Here is a 26,622-nt window from a genome sequence, read left to right on the forward strand (position 1 = left end):
AGCAGAGGGCATTGTCTTGAAAATAGTCCCATCTACTGATGAATCTGTCTAACTGCACGATTTGGTCCAGCAGAGCCTAATCACAGCCTAATGCAGGGGTGTCAAACATAAGGCTCGGGGGCCGGATCAGGCCTGCCAGCAGGTTTCATACGGCCCCCCAGATGTTTTAGGTTGGAAGGGAAAATTAGAAAAAAAGATCACATCCAGTTGTCTTCAACAATGTGTAATAAGCAATATCTCTATGATATGATACATTTATAACCTAGCACTACAAACCATCCTCAGGATGGAAGAAGCCGAAAAACTAACATGTAAATAGGGCATTTCAAGAGAGAAAGAGCAGTATATGACAGTAGTACATTATTTATACTTGTTTGCTCATAAGTGATATCAAATAACAGTTATTTGAATAAATCAAACAACACTCTGATACCCATGCAGAAAATGATAATAACCATGACAATGACGGCCCACCACGAGGTCTCATTCCAACAAATCCGGCCCACTACCTAATATGAGTTTGACACCCCTGGCCTAATGCATACTGCACATTTTGAAATTAATTCAGGGCGTCAGCATGGAATTAAAATATTATGTCTGATTTTTAATATAATTAAGTAGATTAGTTGCATGTGTTTGTATTTCTGCTGGCTAAAACTGTTCTTGGTGTAATGGTCACTGCTTTTTAATAATAATAATAATAATAATAATAAGCTTTATTTGTATAGCACCTTTCATACACAGAATGCAGCTCAAAGTGCTTTACATTTGAAGCATGTAACAAAATAATAGTCAGTCAGTCATTATCAATCACATTTCTTCATTGCTGGGCTGTTTATGATCCACTCAGCAACATATCAAAAATATAGAAAATGACATGTCATAAGACTGGCAGCCTTAACCCTCTTACCCCCCACAAGCACGCCATATGGCAACTGTGGCAAGGAAAAACTCCCATATTTCAGGAAGAAACCTTGAGCAGAACCTGACTTAATAGGGGGAGCCCATCTGCTTCTGGCTGGCTGCGCCCTCCAATAGCAACAGATGTAGAATAATCTGAAAAAGTAGTCTACAGGATAAGATGAGTTAACTAAAAGCTTTCCTGTACAGGTATGTTTTCAGATCTTTTTAAAAAATATTTACTGAACTCGCCTGCTTGATGTACAGAGGCAGGGTGTTCCATAGTTTTGGGGCATAATGGATAAAAGCAGCTTCTCCACTTTGTTTGTGGAGCACTTTGGGTACGATTAAAAGATTAGAATTGGATGATCTAAGTTTCCTTTGTGGTTGATAAGATATTAAAAGCTCAGAGATATATGAAGGTGCTATGCCATTCAGAGCTTTGTAAGTAATTAACATAACCTTAAAATCAATTCTATAGGAAATAGGGAGCCAGTGCAGTTCAGCCAACACAGGGGTGATGTGTTCTCTCTTCTTAGTCTTAGTTAAAAGTCTAGCCGCAGAGTTCTGTATGAGTGCCAATTTCTTTAGATGTTTTTTGGGAAGACCAGTGAAAAGTGCATTGCAGTAGTCTAACCTGCTAGTGATAAAGGCGTGAATTCGTTTTTCTGCATCTTGTTGAGTTAAAAAGGGCCGCACTTTGGCAATGTTTCTCAAGTGGAAATAGGCTGTTTGAGTAACTTTACTGATATGGGGCTTAAAACTTAACTCTAAATCTAAGATGACACCGAGGCTTGTTACTTTTGGTTTGAACTGGTGTGCCAAGTTCCCCAGATTACTAAGAACAATATCTCGCTTTAGTTTTGGTCCCACCAAAAGTACCTCTGTTTTGTCATCATTTAGTTTCAGAAAATTTTTGCTCATCCACTGATTAATGGAGGTTAGGCATGCAGTGAGGGAGCAAAGGCCATCTGGGTTAGTTGGCTCCACAGAAATATACAATTGGGTATCATCTGCGTAGCTATGGAAGTTTACATTATGCTGACTTATGACGTTTCCCAATGGAAGCATATATAGGGAAAATAGCAGGGGACCAAGGCAGCTCCCCTGGGCCACACCAAAGCACAATCCATTGGCCTGTTGGATATCTATAGGTCCTATCTATTCTTGTGCCTTAGCTCCAGATCATAGTTGGAACAGGGGCAGCCAATGTTGGAAGGAATTAACATTGTGAAAGAAATATTACTGATATTAGTCCCACTACAACAGCTAGCAGTGATGTCTGCCAATGTATGTCTGCCTATCTGTCTGTATGTTTACTAGTTTGTTTGAGAAATGGAACCAGATGTCCAAAAATGGAATTCAATTGTTTGCAAGAGTATTAGTTGTGAGTAATAGGCTAGTTGTGAGTCATAGGGTACAAACTATGTGTTGTGCAGGGTTCCATCTGTTTTCTGAAATGAACAACAGTTCCATCTAGATCAGGAGCTTAATTTACCCAAAATGTACATTTTGCCCAAACTCATTTTTAATGTGGTGAAGGAAGTGGACTGTTTAGAGAAACTCAGGGAAGACTTGAAAAGTGTTGTTCCAGAAAATACCAGTAGAGGGGGATTGATACCCATTGGTGTCTTCAGTATGATTATGGGAGGGCTTGGAGCAAACACTAGTACATTCTTTTTTTTTTCTTCAAATAAATGGATTTGGTGAACATGAAACTGAACATGAACATGAAACTTTTTTTCAGGACATAACTGAGCACTTTAAGTTATTCTTTACGAGCTTAACCTGGCTTTCGGATGTCTGAGATGGCTTTCTGTGTTATGCTTTTCCTTTCTTTTTGGCGGAGCAGAATCTTCCCTCCTGGTAGTGAATGAAACAAACTGCATTCCAAACCAAAATTCAGTTAAAACCAGATTTTATCATCGGGGACCAAGCAGAGCCAAAAATTGAAGCAGAGTAACGGGACTAAGGAGAAAAGACATAAATTCTTGGAAAATCTGTCATCATGGAAACCAGGATCAGTCCCTTGGTACAATCAACAAATCGTGGAGACTAAAATAGACAATGTAAAACCCAGAATGCTCTTAGAATTTGTATGGCTTCCACGAAGCATTTGCGTTGTTTAGCAAGCTCACATTAAACCCCAACATTCTTAAGATTGTGACTTACTGTTACAACAAAAGCTGTACTATAACAGCAGATGAAAACCAAAAGTCAGAATAGCTTTTAAAGTGTTCAGGCATCACTAAGCGAAGGACTGCCAACCTCTATTGCACCCCAGCCTTTAATGTGGCCCCGCTTTCATGGCATGTCGTCCACAGGGTCAGAGGATCCAGCACTCTGATTTACAGCCCAGCCTGGCCGTGCCAAGTGCTCTCCAGTGCTCTCCAACCTAGCAACAGGGTTCACTGACATCTCTTGGTTATGGCAAAACCACAGCCAGATCAGTGGGTGTCTGCTGATGCTGGTCCCTGCCAAAAACATGATCTAAGCTTCTCCTCTCCTTCTTCGCCAGCCCAAAGTTTCTTCTGATACAATATAAATTGAGGAAGTTGCCTGCTATGTGCACTTAATTTCATTCGTCCCCACTTGCGGGTTTCTCTGCAGGAGGTGATGGAGTGACGAGAGAGTTGGCTGTCATGTGGAGGCAGAAAAAATAAATAAAGTGGAGTTATATGAAAATGTTTGAGAGCACTCCAGCTGTTAGGGTCGACCATTTTTAATGTTCTTCTGCGACCGCATGCCACACCACATTCATACCATGATGGGTTTAATAAAAGTGACTTTTTATTGGGTACTGAAATGAGTTGCTCAGTAAGACAACATGTGGACCTGTTGTCAGCTCAACACCCATCATTGCATTGGTTCCATGCGTTCATGTAACGCTCAGATGTGCACCCTCATAAAGTCCTTGTCTGACCACCAGAGAAGCATGCGGAGGAGGGTGTGACAAAGAGCAGATAGGGACCTGAGTCATCCTCAGGGCACAACAGACGGCAAGCGATCGACGCCAGCTGAGATAAGCCGGTCCTGGCGAAGACAACTGTTTTTCTCATCTCCCCCTTTTGCATTGTCGTCGGTTGATACGTGTAGGCCTACATGCAAACACAGTCAGCAGAAGGCCTCGAGTTGGTCTGTTCGCTCTCTTCCTCACACGACTTGTGTGCTGCACACATATCTGCTCTATGTCTCTTGTTTCTCCCAGTGATCAAGATCATTGGCACACAGCGCCGAAGCAATGTCGAGGGGCCACAAAAACTTGCCATGTCAGATCTGCAGTCCCCACTTTTTTGGAGGAACACTTATAACTCCGCTGGCTGAACACACATCCTGTGAGACCATCAAATTATTTATGGACGCTTAAGGAGAGCTGGAGGCTGAGAAGTGAGGCTCTCTCACTCATCACCGACAGAAAGTATGCAGCGGCAACGCCAACAGCTGGGTTTCATAATCAGCCTTTGCTGTCTGGCAATCAGTGACAGCCCCCATATTAACACAGCTGAACTATTGACTTAACCTGGAATAAACTGCCACTCACATTTATGCAAAGCTCCATTAACAGAGAAGACTGTTAACCACCATGTTAATTGGTGCTTGATGATTGGTAATGCAATTCACCCATCTTGCTGTCTGTTACTCAAATTCATAAGTTCAATTCATAAAGCGACGACAGTGTTGAAATTGTTGTTTTCATTACGAGAACTATTCAAAGTTATAAGTGTAGAATTTCATCGTTAACAGAATGACCATATCCCCCCAGTCAGCCTCACAAGAGGATTTCTAATGTTACTCATTTCTCTTTTAATGATGGTGGTTGGTAAGGAGCCTACTCACAGAACCCAGACTCGCAAAGCAAGCGCCTACAAGCACACAGGCTGTCTCATTCCACCTCCCAAACCATTCCGTGAAAATAATCTCACTTCTTATGTCAACACCCCCACTGTAATTTCGATGATATCTCTGGAAGTAAGCATGTAAACAGGACCAGAGCCAAAAAAAATGCCACGTCGATGATAAAAGCGATAGCAGCGCCCCAATTCTAATCAGTCTCTGAGACTGCTGCCCTGCTTACAGTAGCATGTAATCCTCCTATCCTCATTTAATGACAGAGCACATTCCTATCTTTGTAAACAATGTTTCAGACTGGGAATACTAAACATGATGAAAATCTGCGCAGGTCAAGGTATCGACTGTCTTTGAAGGTAATTGTCTCCAATTTAGTGTCAGCTCTGACAGGTACACACAGGTATTCACAGGTCATTGTCATGGCTGCCGTCCAAAAGCTAAGCACCCGTGTCCAAGATTGGGCCAGAGTTCATGATTCTGACAGGCCTGTCAATGGCTGTTTTCTTAGCTACACTGATGGGTTCCAGTCAGCCGCAACAGTCAGCCATGCATAGTCCACATTTTCACTGACAGACCATCACACCACAACCACATTTGGTTGTTATGAAATAATGAAAATGGTGACAGCCAGAGCAATATTGATTTCCCTCTTAAAAGCCCAAACTAGTTCAGACCACGCACATCCACTGCTGAGCAGTAGTCTACAGCAGAAAGTTGGACTACCTTGTTATTCCATTCTATAATGAATAAAGCATGTATTGTGCAACATTAAGTAACAGTGGTAGCGTAGTGGTTAAGAAGCTACCATGCAAGTATCCAGAAAAGTTGTGGGTTCAATACCTGGCTTCATTGTGCCCTTGAGCAAGGCGCTTAACCCCGAGTTGCCCCGGCCCTTGTAATATAGATAAAAAAGTATTGGGACATCCCAGTGTTGTGTAATGGGGTGTGATGACAACAACAGAACTTTACAAACCTCATCTAGATAGAGGAATTAACAAATATTTGACTTGTTCCATGTACTCATCATCACTATAGTAGAATTGAATGTCTTGACACATTCGCCCTGTCTTTCATTATTCCTCTTCTAGTGTTTGAATAACATGTTTGTAGATGTTTATTTGCACTGCCCTGAGCAGTAACCACTTATACGTATTCAAATTCTAATTAATGGGTGTAGCACTCCCAAACTTGTTTGACACCATCAATGTTCTGACATCATAGCAGTCTTGCCTCACCATACTTAGTCAATTGTACTTTCTTATTACAGAGCCCTGACAGGTTCTGAACATTGAGAGACGATTGAACAATAGGCTTAGCTGCACTGCACATGATGCAGAATTACAGTACATCTGCTTGTAATCCTACAAGGCCAAACAAGCCATGTGCTTTTTAGAGAAGTTTCTCTGCAACATGAGTTCAATTAAAGACTTTTTTCCCCCTCAATATTTTCTACGAACTCTTTTTCTGTTTAATCACAATGTAGTTTTGTTTAAACTTAAATGTAACCTACAGTATTGCTGCACTACAAGAGCCATACACTTATGCCCTATCGTTAATTCTCCAAAAACATGCACTGACACTTAAGCCCACTGGAACTGCCCACATAAAATATAACAGCATTGTGCAAGGTGAAGTTAGTCATGACCAAAATGGCAGGTCTTAAGCAGACTGGGGTGCGAGGGAAAATTCCATCCTCTCGCCTCATCCAAAACAAATAATGAGATCTGCAGTCTACGTACACAAGATGCCAGCACTCTGAGAGCTTTGGTCGCAAACAGCACGCACACACACCGTCGAAAACGCCAGGCTCACAGTCTTGACTTCACTCCAGGCAGCTCTTGCTCACAGCTCAATCTGGGGGCATTTCACATCACTGTTGACAAGACAAAAGCACCGCAAAGGCTCGTGAGGCCATCGATCTGCCAGGGAACTGAAAGGAGCAACAGCTCAATTTTGGTGTTGCTCAGCGGCTCACTTCAGACTGGGTGGAAACAAAATGTTTGTCATTAAATGATTGAGAATTGTGTGTGTGTGTGTGTGTGTCACTCCCAGTGTGTGTGTCACTCCCAGAGCCTCAGTGATTGGGTAAATAATTCCAGCATGGCCTCGTTTGGAGACAATTTTCAAATTACATCTTGAGGTCATGCCTCAACACAGTGAGGACAGGCTCATCCTTGTGTGAACCGAGTTAACTTGCGTTTCCATCCCTTGCCGTGCCAGATAACTGTCTGAGTGTCGTGCTAACACACCTACACAGACTCCTTAGGGATCTAAGCCATTCCTTGAAATCTTCCATATACTTATCTGATGCTCCAGATCATACCACACACCTCGTTAAAGACTTTCGGCTGGCTTAAAGTAGTGACTCACTAGCAAAACTTCTTTTTCAAAAATGACAAAACTTGTTCAATGATCATCTGCAAAAAGACAATAAAGAACGCATCCACATCCACTGGAAACATAACAAATGTGAGGAGAGCTGGGTGTGGTTTGAAATAACAACACATTGGTTGGTTACTGCCGTTTGTGTGGTAACTCAACCCCATTTTTTTTTTAATGAAACTGAATGGGCATCTGAAACAAATGAGGAATCGCCGTCATACACTGCATTGCCACAAGAGCGAGTGTAAATTGACACACAAAGCTCCAGTCAGTGAGGCACTGGTTAAAAACAGCTGTTCAAACAAATACATGCACCAGATGGCGAATATACCCAGGAGATTAAAAGCATTTTGTACAAAAAATATGTAAACTGTATAGAAGTATGTAAATACTGTGGTAATTTGATATCATATGGTTTATACATTTAAATGAGCCATATCAGACCATTATAGATTAAACTGAGTGTAAAATGAAATTGCCTTGGTAAATGAAGAAAACATTTCTATAATATATGAATATTCACACTTCCAACATAATTTATCACTATATATATATCACTATATACTGTAAGTTATCCATTACCAGTGTTAACATGGAACAATTAAAATAGGAAAATATTCATACTAAAGATACAACACAATCCACTTAGGCAAACGAGTTAAGTAAAATCCTGATGAAAGCAATACACTGCATATTAATGTGAATAATTCGACCATACAGCTTTGTGTGTATAACAAAACAAACTATTATAAAAAGGAAACTATTTTGCTCCGGTTCTCAAAGTAATGGTGCAAGATGTGGCACTACTCCATTAGAAGACGGCTTCAAAAGCAGGGCACTTGTGGGTTTTCAGTTTCTTCAAGGCCTTCCTGAACTTGCCAGATTTGTCCCATTTGTGGATGCCGGTCAGAAGGTACTGTTTGCCCACTTTGCGACCCATAATCAAGTAGTTGGTCCCCAGATTGTCCAGCTGCTGACAAGGACAGTCCGCCCCATTCTTCAGGATAAGCACAAGCTTTTTCAGGTCATTCTTGTTCAAATTGCCAAGCTTCACAGCCTTCTTTCTCTTCTGTAGAATTACTTTTCGGTCTGCATTCTCCTTTTTCACCTCCTTAATCTTGGTCTTAATGGCTAAAACAAAACAAAACAAAACTTAAATACAAATACATATGTTTAATCTTGAACATTTTGGAACTTGGAAACTTGAAAGGCCATAGAGAAAAAAAGACCAGGGTGTAATGAAAATGCCTTTGAGGTTTGTGTAACGCTAAATCTATAAATATTAGGAACTAGGCAGTATCTAAGAAGCCCTGAAACACTGGATGGTAGTTTGTGGCTGAAGTTTTGGAAACAATAAATGCCTCATTTATGGTCCCATGGCTTGACACAACACAAGGTGTGTTTTCTTTTCAATCTGTAATTCCTTAATGTATGCCATGAAACGGCACGGCTCAGCTGCTTTTGATGAGGGCATTTTATGTTCCTCTGCAGTTTCCCCGTCGTTTATGTTTTTCAGATGCTTTTCTCTGTTAATTGTGTCAAGTGGAGACATGTGATGCGCTCCACGACTGTCCACTGGGGTTTGTGAGGATAAGATTCTTGGATGTGTTTCAAAAATGTCTGAATGCTGCTCCGGAGCGATGCTCGGGTGAACGGCCCGTGCAGTCACTCTCGATATTTCACCATATATACGCACGCCCTGCATATGGGTTTGCAAACAATTAGGCTGCGTGTTTTGACACTCTGAAGAGAAACTACAGGGGCCCACACACCGACTCGTGTTCCAAAGGCCTGACTGGGCAGAGGGAGCTCATCCAATGCCTTAATATACCCATCTAAAACTAAACACGCAGACCAGTATGCAAACAACGGTATGTGATGTACTGGGTCCAAACAGTCTGTTTAAAAGGTTAAAAATGTAATTTGCTTATTATAGACCATTCAAGGAATCCTCGTCAGTAAATGACAAAATTAAGCCCTAAAAAGCTAAGACTGAAGCATGTTCAGAAAGACCAGTTAAATCATTTGAGACTCGGCTTTGGACTTGGATATTGGTTTAAATGCTAATAGTTGTTCCATTCCACTTTGCACTGGCTAGCAGGCATGCTGTTGAAATAGCCTTGGCATACATTTTTAGTGCTGTCAACATCATTTTGACAAGCTTCCATGTTTCATGAGAAAACCAACTAATATCAATCTGTCTGGTGGAATAACATGTATTAGTCTCTGCCATCTGAAATCATCTCAACCAACAGTTAAATCAATAGGACAACAACATTTCCTATTGATTGTTGAGGGAACACAGGCGGAAGTATCCTAGTAGCATGCTGAATGGTTTAAGGCACTCTCTGGTGGTTGGCAATAGGTCCAAGATGTATTTGTATTTAATGGTGAACAATAAAAGGTCCCATGAAACTGTTGCCATCAGCAACCATAGCTAAACATCCTGAATTTGACAAGCTCCAGAGATTTAAAAGAAGGGCCTGATTATGATGAAGTATCAACAACATCAATGTCTTGATTACAGACAGTGCAAGAAGAGAGTAGTTCTGGCTTTGGGGTGACTCAAAAATGTCGAAATTTCCCATTGACGACAACGGGCAAAAAGATTCGCTGAGGCCATTCCATACTTATGGCAGAACAAGAAGTAATCTATTCACTGTGAAGGAAAAAAAGAATGCAACGAGAAGTGGCTCTTGGTGGTTTGGCCCGATTGCCATGCATTTGAAAAAAACACCAGCAGCAAGATGACAAAAAGACGGTCCTCAAAAATAAACAGAGCTAGCCGCACTCTGCCCCGTGTTTACTCCCATGCTCTCCCAGCTCACACATTGTTAGACTTCAGCCACACATGTCAGCTGTATTCACATTGTCTGTGGGGATGTGTATTTATAACGTGTGCTAGAATTATGAAGACAACACAACAAGATTATTATTGAAAGCAAATGTTTAAAAGCCATAAACTTGGCAAACTCTGCAAGTCATCATGATGATGGGATGCTCTTGACGGGATTTTGATAAGTAAATGCGTTTCAGTCCATTGCGTGAATATGACCAAATTCTTTCATTGTGGTCAATGCCAAATCTGCTGAAACTCATATCTCTGTAATGGCTGCAACTTCCCCAGCTAATTTTGTGAATGACTGTAACCGTTTACATTTGATTATTGTTGCTGATGTTATGAGACAATCCTCCCATCTCATCTCGAGTTTCTGGTATCTTCTTTCAAGCCAGCTGTTTTTTTTAACTACTGTGCCAAATATGTCACTTGTGCACACAATCAGGGAGAGTTCTCCTGTCAGTGCACATCTTTTTCAAATCTGTGTTTACCTGATTTATGATGTGCAGTCTATACAGTGCCTGGTGACTTGCATCACAGCCCCCACACTGCTAATGCTTGTCTTTGTGTTGAAACTCAATTAAAAACCCACAACACACAACATCTCCAAAACAATTCATGTGCTCAACAGTAAGACCTTCCAGATTTGTGTAGTGGAGTGTTTGTTTGGTCTGTTTGTATAAAACACATTCTTTATGTTGTCTCTCATAAGGACATTCTACTTTTCACAACTCTTAGAATATTGCTTTTTTTCTTTTGGTAGTAATTTGTTTGAGAAACTGTAGGCCAAACCCCAGTGGGTAGACTGTTTACAGTGATGTCTTATTCAGCAGTAATAATATACTCTCTCCGCCTTAGATCGGGAGATTTCCCAGAGCTGTTTTGCTAATGTAGGAACACTATTTATTGCTGATCAATTATTGTGTAATTACAGTACTACTGCTGAGTCCAAATATTTGTCAAATAATTTTGATGTCAGCAGCACAAGCTCTGCTCGCGGAATGTGACAGTAAGGTTTCAGTAAACTGGTGCGAAGGTCTTCTGACAACAGATTATTACACATATCACAAGTGTCCTCACCAAATTCACTCGCACACATGTGCTCCAGGATAGCATCTATGCTCTGTTCATTATCACATGGAGGGCACACAGGAGAGGGCCCTACAAAACAAACATAAACAACAATTAACACACACTATTTGCAAATAGAATGTTTACCATTTCTTTCAACCCAAAGTTTACATATACTCGGACAGAACTGAGTATTGTAGTGCATCCGTGTAAATAGTTTTTCAAGAAATGTAAAATAAACATGATCAAGATTTATAGCTTATACTATCAAAACACCCCACCACATAGTCATATACACATAAAACATAATTGCAGCAGTTAACTGTGACAGCCTCAAAAGAATTCATTAATCACTGTCAATGTTGTGTTGTGGAAATTGCAAAATCCTGGCAGGAAGTCTACACCAGGGTGGGGGTGGGGTGAACCGATCTTAGGAACAAGTCATGCACACAACTGACTATTCCAAAAACTTATTTCAAAAACATCATTTTGCACACAATCAGTTTTGCACAAGTCAACAATGATACATTTATCAAAACTACTATCAGTTCAAAATGTAGACTTTAAAAAAAAAGTGTTTGGGGAAATCAAGTGACTTGGTTTCCAACATTATTCTCATATTATGTTTTACAGTGAAGCACTGTTAATTTGAAAGACATGCAAAAAAGGCAAGCAAAAGTACCAAATGCATGTATATATATAATAAAATATCACACTTCACAGATTTCAGAATACTTTACTTTAGACGTTATATTCTTTCTGTTACATTCACGCTACATTCACATCTCTTCAGCATCTATGGCTTCTCAGGGTGCATTTTAAACTGCCTAAACCAACATGCCCTCTATCACCTGTGCAGTCTTTAGAAGTCAGAGATTCAGTCTCAATTATATGTTTGTCTTCTTTGGCTTTGGTGGCGGTACAGTATATGTTTTCATCTTTAAATGAGGATTTCCTGTCATGAAATATAGCTTGGTAACTACTGCTGAAGGCCTGAACAGTAACATTTTGAGAGTGGACATGGTCAACCCGTTACTTTTGGAACAGATCCAACACACAAGGTTAATTACACCTGAAATATTCCTGTACAGATATCCCATTTATAGGATGAGACCTCTTCAAAGCACAAACTGCACAACACTGGTGTGTTGCACTGGTCCACTTTATTTGGACCATACGTCTATCTGTTATCTTTAAAAATATGCACAGTAGCCTATATTACCCTAACATATTTGTGATGTTCTTATTTATAGGTTATTAAGCCAGGCACAATACCATGCTTTGTAACTGCCTTTAATGGTTATACCTTGTTGGAACAAATGTATGTTATGTCTCATTCCAATAGTTATTGACTGTTTCTCTTTTCTTTTAACGAGCTGATGATGTCACTGAACAAATTCCATGTGAAACTGAACTCCGGACTAAAGAGGATCTTTCACATATTCCGCGTTAAACAAACTGTCCTATAAACAAACTTACCAGACATCGGTGACTGTGAGGCACTGGTTTCATTCACTTGTGCAATGCACACATCACCCACAGGAAATTTGCTGCAGGTAAGCATCTCGGGCCAGGGGAAGCCAAATGCCTCCATGATGGGAGTGCAGCTGTCACGGACCGCCTCGCAAAACCCGCGGCACGGGTACACGGGTCGGTCCATGCACACTGGGGCAAAGAGAGAGCAAAGAAACACCTGGGTACCCGGATGGCAAGCCTTGTGAACCAGAGGCACCCAGCTGCCTGCTTGTTGCTTGACCTCGGCCATGCTCTCATGCTCCAATAAATTGGGCAGTAGCATCTGTTGGTAGCCTACATTGTGGCATAATCTAAGATCCTCAGGAATGTCAATACACTGCTGGGTTTTACCGTAGCTGTGTCCCCCGTTCCAGCTCAGGTACTCGTACTCGGATGCCTTACATACAGCAGCGACTAAGAACAAACTAAGAGTCCAAATCGGTGAGGAAATTCTCCAGGAGGTAGTCCGGGAAAAGTTTTCCATTGTTTCGTAAAACAACAGGATCTATACTACGACGATACAACAAATCCGTTCGTGCTCGATAAGAGACGACTCGAACTTCCCTGACGCGCTGCTAAGGCTCGGACAAGATAAGCAGACTTCCTCCTCCTAGCCAGAACTTCAGCGCTGAACTGAGTGGTGACACTGCCTGCCCAGTGCACTTAACTGATCCTGGCCAATGGAAGAGCATGGATATCTCCCTGCGCTCAAATTGCTCAATAGCAGGTCAACTCCATGTGGATCCTGCATTACAATTAGCCTACACCAAAAAAGGGATAATGACAATTGTCCGGAATAATTAACTGGGAATGATTTACTCATGTAAACAGGTTGGAGAAAAGAAAAGTGGAGGCACCGACCAAGAGGAACTATTTAGATTTCGGGCACCAAGTAATTAACTTTTTTTTCTAGCCTACACAGTGCAACTTGTGCCACAAGCCCATGCGTTTTGTCCATGAAAAATACATCAGCATTGTGGCTTATTGATGAGAACATATACTTTCGTATAGGCTAAACAAAACCGATCATTTGTGTTGTACGCTTGAACGACTGTTATGCTCTTAATTTTGTGGGCAAAAGGCTGAATGCATCACTCACTTAAATAAACTAATTTTGTAGACAAAAGGCCAATTTATGCTTTTGTGGCACGAAATTCACAACGCATAACCTACTGGGACCGGTGTAACAGACTCCTATTCGTGGATTACATTCTGTGCAGCAACATGCATTCATTTATTATAATGATCATAGGCCTACAGTGCAATGTCCTGGAAGGACCATAGAGTCGCACATTCTGCATTTTGCCGCAGAAGTAGGTCTATGTTAGCATATCCCAGCTATTGCAGAATAACTTTGATGAATGAAATGAGATTATATTTTACCCTCAAAGTGAGAAGACAGTTGAATTCAGTATTTGTGTGACTGTTATTATGATGTAAGATATTTTCGTGTTTCTATAATTAGAATCACTCAGTCTGAGCAGTCAGACTGTAATGTATGTGAAGTTACACTAAATGTTACATTGGATATAGACCACGAAACACAATAAATATTTATATGAAGCTGTAAATCATATAGAAAAATATTTCAAATTAAATGCTATATTTCAATGTTAGTTATATAATATGATGCTTTTGAGAGTTAGTCTCCAAGAAACTACGCAGTGGGAGAGCTGAAACTTCCCTGCCAACAGTCATCTGCACTGCTGCAGGCCCTGTGTCCAATGTTGTGTCTGATCTCCAATAAAACTGTCCTTTTAAAATAGGAAATAAGCAACAGGATTGAGGACCTCCACTTCGAGCTGTTTCTCTAATCCCATGGTGGTAATAACCACAACTGAAAGCATGAATGTAAAGAACACATGTTGCATCTTGTATATGCTCTGAATGTCTTCTTTCCTCCAACCAGTGATCACACAAAAGCTTGTTTAGTATATTTGTGACCCATCATTTCTGTGAATCTGTACCAGAACCGTGCTATGACTGCAGGAACTGGTGAATATGTGAGACAACTTTTGTATTTTGGATTACATCTATCTGCTGTCATTTAACAAATATAACAAGGACATTAATATGCCTTCAATAAATCAACATCAAACATTCCAGGAGGAACTAATCTTCTGTATAGTCATCCTATATATAACTATATTTCTTCACACTCTTAAATGTATTTCATTGTATTGTGTGTCACTTTGATAGGAGTATCTCAATCTAATGTAGCACTGACACTGTGCTTGCTGTGAAACATCTGGGTTCCTGTGGCTTGGCAACCATGAGTTTGATGCAGATGGTAGATTGACCCACAACAGTGCAGTTGAGAGCTCATATTCTCACAGTTACACACACACACACACACACACACTCACTCTCTCTCTCTCTCTCTCTCTCTCTCTCTCTCTCTCTCTCTCTTTCTCTCTCGCTCTCTCTCTCACTCACTCACTCACTCACTCACTCATTCATTCACTCACTCACTCACTAACTCACTCTCTCTCTCCTTCTCTCTCCCACCAGAATAGGTCAAAAGAAACACTCATCCTATTTCCATTTCAGAGAAATGTGTATGTCGCATGACAGTGCTTATGGAAAGAATTCACCTGCTGTGTGCACTAAGGGTCACTGCTCTATTGCTCTGAACCTTATGGGCATTATGAACATTGCAAAATCTCATATCTGATACATTTAATTACACATACGTATAATACAGGATTAACAAAAGGCTGTGATGATGACAGCCATGCAGATATATGTGGTCTTAATGTACAAGAAAGGGTAAGTGAAAGCTCTATTTCTCGTTATTTTCTCGTTACTCTCACTGGTTACTTTATTCAGATTAAAGAGCTTTTTGCTCCAACTCTAAGAATCTCCCATTCTTTGCCCATATACTGTATTTAATTTCATGAAAAGATTATATTTTTCTTGAAACTATACCCAGATGGTGTATAGGCCTACTATAAAATATGAAAAATAGATGAAAATATAGGAACATAACCGTCTGCAACAACAGCACCCAGTGGCAGTTTACTATCAACGGCTCATGTCTGTAAAAATTGCACAGGATATGCCGGTAATAAAAATTACATTAAATTTAATATTGATTATTAGAGCTTTCTTTAAAAAAAAAAATGAAACTTGCTTAGATCTGGTCAATTCTAAACATTCTTACAAACACATTTCAACAGGGAAAGAAAGAGGGGTGTGGGCAATTATAAGAATTTTTGTGCTGGTGGAATTTGGATCCATGGTATGCATGAAGTTGCATATCAGAGACTGCAAAACAATATCAATTCAACCACAGCAAAAGCAACAGTTAATACATCCCTGAGTTCCATGAAATGCACTAAGCCATAAAGATGTTTTATATTTAGAAAATTGCTTGAAGATGTTCAAGGGAACAAACACTAACCATTAATTTTCGTCATGCACCATTGCGATTCAAACAGACCATGAAGATGTGAAACTACAGCTCAATATGTGTGGTTAATTTTTCAAGCCAAATATGAAAAATATAAACTGTTTGTTTTAGATGGGTAACTCAGCGGTAAATCATAGATTTGAAAGGAAATTGCAAACAAAATCACAAGGAACAAAGGTTGTATTTAGGTGCCATATGCTTACAGATTGTTTTATGGCGTGCATCCAATTATTTTTTGTTCTTCCCTTTTGTATGATCCCTGAAAATAGTTAGCTATATACGGAGAGTGTCTGACTGAATATTCCAGTGTATATGACACTGCTAACCTCAATAATTATGTGGCGATAGTCAATGTAGTCATTAGACATATGTCTGTACCGCCCTATATGACACACAGTCAAACCAAACATCTTACCTGAAATATGGGTTAAGTCATGAATGAATCCCAAGTGCCACTGAAAATGTGATAAAACAGTACAAGACATGGGCACAGTAACTCAACAATATGGGACACCAACAAAATTCAACATCTTTTTAAAAAAGGGAATGGATGTCTGTTGAACACACTTGTGTGAACAGTACACAGGCTTTAACTTGGCTGTTGACTTTGGACCTAATTAGAAAGGATTCGTGCAGTGGGATAAATTCCTCTTTTATTCCTAGTGGAGGTCCGCGGCCCACATTTGGAGCTCCATCAGTTGGGATGAACTGAAACCTTGGGGACTGCTAATGAGCACCATTTGGTTTTCTCATTAGGAACACATGTGAGAGCAGGGAGGCAGTGCACCATTACAACAGCACTTTAACCTAACTGAACTGATGGATTTGCCCATAGCCCATACAGCGCCATTAATTTCAACCACTTGGATTCTGAATCTCATATGGTTCACTGTACATTGTCATAAATCACGTCTGCTGATATGCTGATTGTAATGGGAAATGGTTATGGTTTATGGTGGTTATGGTTGTGTGCAGTTGGCTATCTGAGAGCAACCATTGTAGTCTAATTGTTATTCTGAAAACTATATGTATTTATCATAAGAATGGTCAGACTCATTCCTCAAGAGGACAGGCCATTTTAATTTGTTGTGCAAATGTAGTATTTCACAAAGACATCAAAAGGTATCTTCAGCTTTTCAGGCCTTGGCTCAATAATGTGAACACCCATAGCCTGCATCACTGACTTGCCTAAGTGAATACCGCTGAGTTAGGCTACAAAATATTTTCAGAAAATGAAAGGTTTGTATGATGAAAATGTAGATAGACCAACTAATCAAATAATGTCAAAGGTCTAAGTAGCCAATAATAAAAGAATTAGACATAGGCCTAATGTCTATGCCCAACAAAATTACAAAAATAATGTCAAAGCTTGTTAAATGGTTAAATTGGCAAATATAACCTTAGTTATATCAAATATATTTTTATATTTTATAATTATTTCTTATTTTCTTTTTCTAAAATGAATGGCATTAACCCATGTAGTCCCTCACCCATGTTGAGTTCAAGGGAAGCATTATTACGAAAAATTGTTCCTACCCGGATCTTTTACATGTAGTTCCACAGCAAACAGAAGGAGGAGGAAGACGTCTACCATGGCGGAGGTAAAGCCACGAAACTGTACAAATATAGCTGTGTCTATTGTAACTAGTTACACTGGGATAATTTTTAGCCATGCTTGTTCATTGTGTAGTTCCAAATGCCATTTACGGTGACTAACTTTTTGATTACGAGATCCCCTCTGGTAATGAAGCTAACGTTAACGTTAGCTAACTATCGTAACGTACGTTAACGTAGGTCTAGCTTCTACTGCTAACCTTAGCTGATCAGCTAATGTTAGTTAGCTAACGTTAACGTCAACTTTAATCACTGTTATCGTCGGTATTTATTGATTGACCAGCCGTGAAATAACGATATACCTGTTCAGTAGTAGTGTTGTATGCGTAAAACAAAGGTGAAAGTAGGTGGCAGGTGTTTAGTTCCTGAATGTAATCACCTGGTAAGTTAAAGAGAAGCGAATGTTAGATATCGCTAGCTAGTGCTATTGCTGCATTGTTTGTTATCATAGCACTGAGCAGCTAACGACGGATGATTAACAACCCAGCTCGTTAGCGAACGTAAGCAAGTTAATATTTGATATAGCTGAGATGTACAAAACAACCTCCTGGACGTACTGTTTAGATTCAGTAGATTGGTCTGAATGTTGTGTGACATTAACGTCTATTGTGACAAGATATGTAGTCTAGTTGATTTGTTTTACAAGAAAGTTAGCCTACATGACATTTTAGACGTCAAGCAGCTAAAACCGTTGTAGCAAAGTATGACATTGTTTTCCCTCTATTTATGTTGATTTTGAGGACCGATGCATTGACTGGTTAATTTTATATCAGACTCTTTCTTATTTCAAAATAGTACAGCTATATAGGCCTATGGGCAATTAGTGATACATCATTTATCTGTTCAACATCCACTTAGTTCATATGTGTTATGGTTTGTATAGTATTGTTTTATTTTCATTAGGCTGTTGATTAATGTGACATTGTTGTTTATTATTGATATTCTCCCTTTTTCATTGTTTATTTCATTAGGCTATTGATTTAATTGACATGGTTGTTTATTATTGCTATTCTCCTTATTATAGTCTGATCTTTTATATTGTTTTGTATTTGTATGTCGCTTTGGACAAAAGCTTAACCATAACCATCACTTTACTATCTACATGATGTGTTGCTTCCTCTGTCCAGACGCACAGCTTGCAAGATCTGCGGCAGCAAGCAGCTATTGCCTCCAAGGTGTTTATACAGAGAGATTACACATCAGGCACCATATGCAAGTTCCAGACCAAGTTCCCTTCAGAGCTTGAGACCAGGGTATGTCTTGTGCTTAACACGTTCATTAGGCACCGTTCTTTTAATGTTGGTTTTGCTGTTATTTAAAATAGTTAAAAATGCCACAATGTTGTTAATGATGTAAATGTGCCCTAAACCTCTGTGGTGAATGTGCTGGCTTCTCTCCTCTCTTAGATTGATAAGCAACAATTTGAGGAAACCATTCAGACTCTCAACAACCTCTATGCTGAGGCTGAGAAGTTGGGTGGCAAGTCCTACTTGGAAGGGTGTTTGGCCTGCCTCACAGCCTACACTATTTTCCTGTGCATGGAGACCCATTATGAGAAGGTGAGGAAACTCTTATTAGACCTTTTCACACTGGCAAAATCGCCGCGATTTTATGTACCAGAATCGCCGAACGACTGTCCCTTTCACATAGACCGAGGCGGAACGGCAGGACAAAGTGTCTCGCCAAATTTACTACCAAGCCCCCTAGACATTTTGCCGAGTTTTTTTGTTCCGGCACCAGTGTGAATGGGTCAAGGCGGAAAGGGGAATCTGGGCGGGCATTTCGATGCTATGTCCAGCCCACCACAGGATATTGCAAATAAATCTAACTGATCAAAAGCAGCAATAGCAGAGACAGCACATTATGTCAATCTATAAATTCACAAAGTCTCCAGTCATTCAATGCCTGCTAGAGTTGACTGTAGCTTGGAATGCAATCAGTTGCCATAATAGGCTATCCTAAAATCCAGCGAAAAAACAAAGCATGAACTCATGAGCGTCTGTCTGCCCTATATGTATATCCTCTGATTCTAATGCTTACAGATATCTAGGCGATATTTGTAACATTTGTTTTGTATTTGGCCTGTTATAAAATCATGTAGACCTATTGAACAATTTAAACACATTAGGGTCATTCCATGTCAATTCAACCAGGGCCCGCGCACTTAGGTCTCAAAAAATTCTGAAAAAATTACCAGGTCTACCTATGTTACCCAGGAGACACACTGTAAAATTGCTCTTATGTAAGATCAATACTTTCCAAGATACAGGCAGTTTTACAGGGGGAGGGGGGTGTCAATTTTGTTCGGCCTTTTTTTTTTTTGTCAAAGTTTACAAGCCCACAGCGCAAGAACTAAACCATGTAGGAGGCTCACATTTTGCATGCTGGTACATAAATAGGAATAGTATGTAGCAAAATCGTCATGTTTGGTCTGGATGATCCTGCATGGTCATAGCTGTTCCTCAAAGTTGATAAAAATTGTATTGGCGTTTTTGGCTGGGCTCTGTTTAGGCCTTCAGAAGACATATTTGTACTCAACATAGGCTCTTGATTTATTTTCCTTACTGAGATAAGTAGAAACACTCACAAAAAACAATAAACATAAAATAAATTCCTTCAGGGTCTGAACAGCAGACCTTACAAGTCTGAAAAATCATTTTGGTTCTCATTTTCAGAGCACCTACCTTGTGGGAATATGCAAAGATTTTTTTTATATTTTTTTCTGTATTCTCCATGATCCCTTTTTTTTAAAAACACCAATTTGACTTGTCTTATGCTAATCTTTCTTTTTTACTTTTCACCCTGAACATGGGCAAAATGCACCATTGAGATCAATATGTTTTCTATAGAGCTACCACAGGTTACTCTATACAACCACAGGTGGCACTGTGGAAACTCTATATAAAACATATTGATGTCAATGAACACAAGCTATTTTTTATTGTTGTAATATTGAATGATTTCATTAATAAATTGTACGCACAGTGCTGGCGGCGCCACTGACCAAGGCCACAGTAGCCTGTGAACCTCTGATCAATGGGCAACTCTTCTCTTCAATTTCCCTTCCAAATTACTTTTGATTGTCTGAAGACCTCTATCGCAAGAATCTAACATTCTAACAGCAACAGCAAAGCAAATGCAAGCTAACCAAAGTGCAGTCGGTTTTCCCGCCATGGTTTTTGAAATCACACACCTGCTGTATATGAAGGCCCACGCACGCATAATAAGTCCTACGACTATCACTCTACACGCCCCCTGTTGCACGTCACAATTTAATTTACTATAGCTGATCCTGCCTCCTGGCTCCCCAAAATGCCGCATCATGTGAACAGATCAGCAGGCCGGCAAATTTTCACCTCGCTTTCAGACACAAAAAGACGGCAAAAAGACGTCTCCTCTTCCCGCAAATTTAGCGGGATCTCTGTGTGAAAAGGCCTATTGGTTCACCGTCACTAGAACAAAAGTCTGAAATAACTTGTAGGCCTACTCGTGGTGATAGTTATTGGAAAGAGCTAGCTTTACCTGGCTAGCACAAAAATGGTCTACTTCATTTAAAAAACAAATATGCATGACCTTTAGCACATTATTTTAAGTTTTTGAATATTTACATTTATCGATTTAGCAGACACTTTTTTTCAAAGCGACTTTACCTATGTTATATTACAAGGGCATTGTTACATTGTTCCCGGAGCAACTCGAGGAACAATGTATAAGTATAAGAAAAATTTGGTCTCTGCATTTATCCCAATCCGTGAATTAGTGAAACACACTCGGCACACAGTGAACACACAGTGATGTGAAGCACACTAATCCCGGCGCAGTGAGCTGCCTGCAACAACAGCGGCGTTCGGGGAGCAGTGAGGGGTTAGGTGCCTTGCTCAAGGGCACTTAAGCCGTGCCTACTGGTCGGGGTTCGAACCGGCAACCCTCCGGTTGTCCAAAGTGCTAACCAGTAGGCCACGGCTGCCCCAACAGATTGCGTAGTCGGCAGGATTCGAACCTGCGCGGGGAGACCCCAATGGATTTCTAGCCTTAACCACTCGGCCACGACTACCTATGTCAATTGCCTTGCTCAATTGCTATGAATTTCATATAGGCCTAACATACTGTAGAGATCCACCACCCTCCCAACCCTTCCCTCCATCTACTCCCATGGGAAGAGTAAAGGGCTGTTCACACCAGGAACGATAACTATAACCATAATGATAAAAGTGTCCGCACTGACCAACGATAAGCAAAGTCTCTCCTTGTGTTGATGAATGTGATGGCTAAAATGTCATGGGTTCTGGGGCTGTTAGCTTTTTATCGTTCTCAAAATCGCTCCGAAAGTGGTCCCCAATCATATTGTTCTTCATGTCGTTATTGTTATAGTTAATGTGTGAACGCCGTCATTCATATAACGAGAACAATATTTTTTATAGTTAGTTATCGTTATAGTTATCATTCTTGGTGTGAACGACCCTTTAAAGAAATAACAGCAAAAAACATTAAGCACTTTCTTATGTGTACAAAAATGGGTGCTGCTTGTTCACCTGCACCTGTCTCTACCACAATGAGACCTGCTGTTTTTACTACACTGGAGCCTGTTTCTGCCAGCAGCTTCACTGACTGACTAGAGTTGAGAACATGCTTGTATCAAGTTTGATCTATGCATTTTGTCTCACTGTTGTCTGCCATTGTAATTTCTGCAGTTGTCTGCAAATGTAATTTCATTTCAGATTAACATTTGTAATTATTGAGGCCTATACATTTATTTCTTGCCATTTCACACTGAATGGAAAATGTAGCCTACCTATGATGCTGTGCATCTTTGTTCCTCTCCAATGTCTGCTGATTAATGTATTAAAAGCAAGTAGTCTATCTTTATCTTAAGGTAGTCGCTGTCTTTCTAACTGCCATAGCATCAAGAGAAAAATGAGAAATGAGACTAATGAGAAGCCAGGAAAACTTTGCTGCATGTTGAGGCTATGGTCAAGTTCCGTATGATGTAGAATGCACTCATGAGTCTTGTAGCTCCCAATCCAGCATAGTTATAGATTCATTTCAGAAGTCAAAGCTACTACCAATGTGCAGAATAGGTAAAGCAGGGGTAGAGTGAGGCGGAATCTATCCACTAGTTAATCAGTTGTCGTTGCCAATTATTCTCAAAGACAAAAATAGAAAAATTCTAATGGCTGAGAAGTGTGGAAAACACTGACCGTCCAAAAGTAAAGTAAAATATTTATGAATGTTATTTACCTCATACACATTTTTGTTAGTGTTCATCACATTGTTCGCTAATGTAATCTAACTGTATTTTCAATATTATACATTTTCCTTAGATTTTTTTGTCTGTTATGATTGAACTGTGTTTGGCAAACAATATACACTGACCATAAATAGCTAAGTAAATAAATATAGAGCCATATGTGGTGATGTCATGTTATTGCTTCACATAGTGTATTCCGGTATGTTTTCTCAGGTGCTGAAGAAGATAACCAAGTACATCCAAGAACAGAATGAGAAGGTCTATGCCCCACTGGGATTGCTCCTCACTGACCCCATTGAAAGAGGACTCCGGGTCGTATCCTTTTCTGATAGAAATTATGGACTCACAGTAACACTACAGCATTCCAGTATTATGCAAGTTTATAGCCGCAGTGCTTTATTTAGCATATTGATACTTCATGTTGTGGTCCTACCTCAACTGACGGACCTTGACTATGACAGTCTGAGCATGTGCAACTGAAAACATTCAGGCAGTACTGGGTCATGGACTGACTGGAGTCTCAAATGCCCCATCAGCATAGTCATTGCCCTCTCCCATGTTGTAGCTTACCACTGAACACAGATTTGCTCACTCCTTGGTTCACTATGAAAAGCAAGCCTACAAAGATTTTCTGTGCATTGTTTTACAGATGTGGTTCGCTCCTTACAGCTTTGCTGCTTTTTCCCGTAACATGTTGGGAGAGATGCTGCAGCATTTACTAGCATACATAAAAAGGAGGAACAGACTCTTCCAATTGCAGTAAATGAAATGTTGTCCACCCTTAATCAAGATTTTCCCCCCATCTGTAAATCACAGCACATTCCTCCCACACTTTAATCCCCTAAATCGAATTTTCTTGTGGCCAAAATAGTGTAGAGGACCCCTTTGAAATAGAGTCAAATGTCCTGTGAAACTAATCATGGAATGTGAACCGTCAGAGACACTTACTGCTGAGTTTTTGGGCAAGGCAATGCTTTTTCTTCCATTGACAAATAAGGGGAAAAAGAGACCATGTCAGCACAGAGAGGATTTCCAGAGATTATATCAAACCTTTGTCTAGTAACCGAGTAAGTAATGTCAGTAGGTCCTGTTCCACTTGTTGAGCAAGTCAATGATAAAATGTCTGTCTGGAGCAACAAACCTGAGAGAAAAAAAACATTAGTTACCACTGATGCACACATGCGCCCTAATAGTCTATGGTTGGTTGTGGAGTACATGAATTTAATTGTTAAAGAGTTTCCTACCATCTTTAACTCATTCATCTCCAGGTGGAAATCACCATCTATGAGGACAGAAGCTCCAGATAAAAGGAGAGGGAAAAAAACAAAACACCAAAGGTAAGTGTTGCCCTTTAGCATGTGTACCCTCCAGGTAAGTGTTGCCCTTTAGCATGTGTACCCTCCAGGTAAGTGTTGCCCTTTAGCATGTGTACCCTCCAGGTAAGTGTTGCCCTTTAGCATGTTTACCCCCCAGTCACAGTAGTACCACTAGTTCAGGTTTGGGAATACCTCTGCCGCAGTTAGAAAGCATAATTCTTCTGAGATCACTGTTGGGCCTGTTACACACACAAACCTTTAGTGGAACGTGTTTAAGGAACAGGAAGTAGGTAATTATTTTTATATTTCCTGTATCCTTAGAAGTGGTTTGGAATGTCTGCGTCTTGGATTTATACGGCTTTCACATTTCATTTGTTTGGTAACATGCTCATAATTAGATACGGACATGTCGTAGCCGTTTTCGCCTCCATTGTGAGAACAAAACAGGCTTATAAAGTTAGGCTGACTACTGAGGGTTCAGTTCATAGTATAAATTGTATCAGTACTGTTCAGCCATTCTGTATGATGATAAGCTTTCTTGTCTTTTTTTTCTGCCAGTCACGCTGGAGTACACCACTTTGGTTGGCCTTCTGACCTTTCAGGCCTGGCTCTTTACCCCTTCTCAGCACATACTGTATGGTCCAGACTTTCTCCCTCATGTATCCTCCTTCTCTAGTGAGATCTGGACTTTCTCTCCATGTGGGAAGCAAAAGATCATGTGTCCTGGAACTGACTAAAGCACCCTCTCTCTCACCCCCCCTTCACCCCCTTACCCTTATTTACACGTTGAAATACACAATAATTGTTTTGTATTTGTACAATGTTGTATTCTAAATTTACTTTGAAGTTGCAAATGTTTTTGTGCCATGTTTTATTTTTTACAAGTACTTGGATGTAGTGTATTTCCCATCCCCCACCCCCACCCCACCCCTCCTCACTTGTGGTGTATGTACTTGTCTGGAGCAGAACTTCCGTGATCAGTGTGCTCCTCTTGTTCCTCACAGTACAGTGGCAGCCTCCCAGGTGTGATTGTTTGTCTTCAGAAGTAACTCAATTCTGTAAAACAAGTCAACAATCTTCTGTAAAATTGCCAGAATGTGTAAAATGTTCTTAAAGTTACATCAGCAGAATTTGTACAAATTTGCAGTGACACGCCAGCTCCTCGCTGTGCGTGGACCTGGCTGTAGAGTGGACACAGTAGTTGGTGGCCATTGTGACTCTTGAATGATGTTTATCTGTATCATTCCATGCAGTTAAGAGTTCTCTCCCAACATGAGATGATAACCATCTTCATCTTCTGCTCAAACCCATGACACTATGTTTTGATGCATTTATTAAGCACACACCAGGAAGACTCTTTAACCTGTGTTATAAAATGACATCTTTACTACCCATGTCCTTAGCGTGGTCCTTTCTCTATCATGAATGGCGGTCCACAGAAGCACCATTAAAACCTTAAAAGTATCCTCGGCTTTTAGTGTCTCATGTGGTATATGAAAGCTATTAACTTGCTTCTTTTGTCTTTTTTTCCTGATTTGATTTTTTTTCTTTCTGCTGCAATTGTGTGTTGCATCATAATAAACATTGTCAGTCTTTTCTGAGAAAATATTCTCAGCACAATTATTTAAACCATGTATCTGTAATGTACCATAATAAAACAGAATGTTTTCTTGAAGTATGAGTGGTCATCAGTATGTCTTTAGTGAAACTATCACTGACTTCACATACCATAAAAATAATTTAAAGACATTGAAAGAACAAAATGTATAAGTTTATTTTAATGATTCCGATAGAGAGGCTTTTACAAGGACCAGTACAATAAGTTAATAAATTCCTTGTGTCAAAAGCATCAGCGTAGGAGTTCCTCGGTGTGAAAGTGGTTAACATCAAAAAATTGCCTCCTGTGAGTCATCCTCTTTACCAGCATACAACCACACTTCCTCCCATGTTGCACCGGACGGGGCTGTGTGTAAAACTGATGACCTAATCTGATGTTTCATGTGGGCTTCCAGACATGGTTCCATCAGACCTGAGTTGGGTCAACTTCAAAATCAGAAACACAAGCTCTGATTTTGGTCCAAATTTTAGGAGAAATCAGATGTTAGCGGGAAGACATGTTAAAAAAAGGAAAGCAAAAATGTCTTGCACATAGTCTCTTCCCATTGGGTTGTGTGCCTTGCTGACATGCTTTGAAGCACAATGATTCCCAATCAACAGGAACAGCACACAGTTTTCCATTCATTATAGTGACATTCACCAGTGTTGCCACAGACAAATAAATTATTCTTAGCCAAAGTTAACAAACACTTTTGATTTGACTGGAAGATTAGAACATTATGAATTACTTTGTTTTAAGTAAGTTTAACAAAAAAGTTTAAAGTTTAACAAAATACATTTACAGTTGCATAGCCAATTATGCAGTGATGCCCCTCTCTACTGGTGAAAAGGTAATATTACATATCACTACATTACTATG

The 26,622-nt window shown here is 40.0% G+C and overlaps 2 protein-coding genes across 2 annotated transcripts; one reads left to right on the top strand and one right to left on the bottom strand.

The window, feature by feature from the left end:
* Positions 1-7,267: 7,267 nt before the first annotated feature.
* Positions 7,268-13,749, bottom strand: sfrp1b (secreted frizzled-related protein 1b). The gene is made up of 3 exons (XM_076284594.1): positions 12,521-13,749; positions 11,051-11,131; positions 7,268-8,262 (listed from the first exon to the last, which is right to left on the bottom strand). The coding sequence occupies exons 1-3, from the start codon at positions 13,038-13,040 to the stop codon at positions 7,943-7,945; spliced, it is 921 nt and encodes a 306-aa protein (XP_076140709.1). The 5' UTR covers positions 13,041-13,749; the 3' UTR covers positions 7,268-7,942.
* A 3,768-nt stretch (positions 13,750-17,517) lies between these two features.
* On the top strand, positions 17,518-25,821 carry golga7 (golgin A7). Its single transcript, XM_076284595.1, has 6 exons — positions 17,518-17,569; positions 18,710-18,835; positions 18,989-19,141; positions 23,044-23,145; positions 24,099-24,167; positions 24,705-25,821. The coding sequence occupies exons 1-5, from the start codon at positions 17,561-17,563 to the stop codon at positions 24,135-24,137; spliced, it is 429 nt and encodes a 142-aa protein (XP_076140710.1). The 5' UTR covers positions 17,518-17,560; the 3' UTR covers positions 24,138-24,167; positions 24,705-25,821.
* The last annotated feature ends 801 nt before the right edge of the window (positions 25,822-26,622 follow it).

Source organism: Alosa pseudoharengus, unplaced genomic scaffold (assembly GCF_046254945.1).
Source record: "Alosa pseudoharengus isolate Yale_2024_CS ecotype anadromous, Long Island Sound unplaced genomic scaffold, YU_APseudo_1.1 YU_APseudo_1.1_scf_14, whole genome shotgun sequence".
NCBI lineage: Eukaryota > Metazoa > Chordata > Actinopteri > Clupeiformes > Clupeidae > Alosa > Alosa pseudoharengus.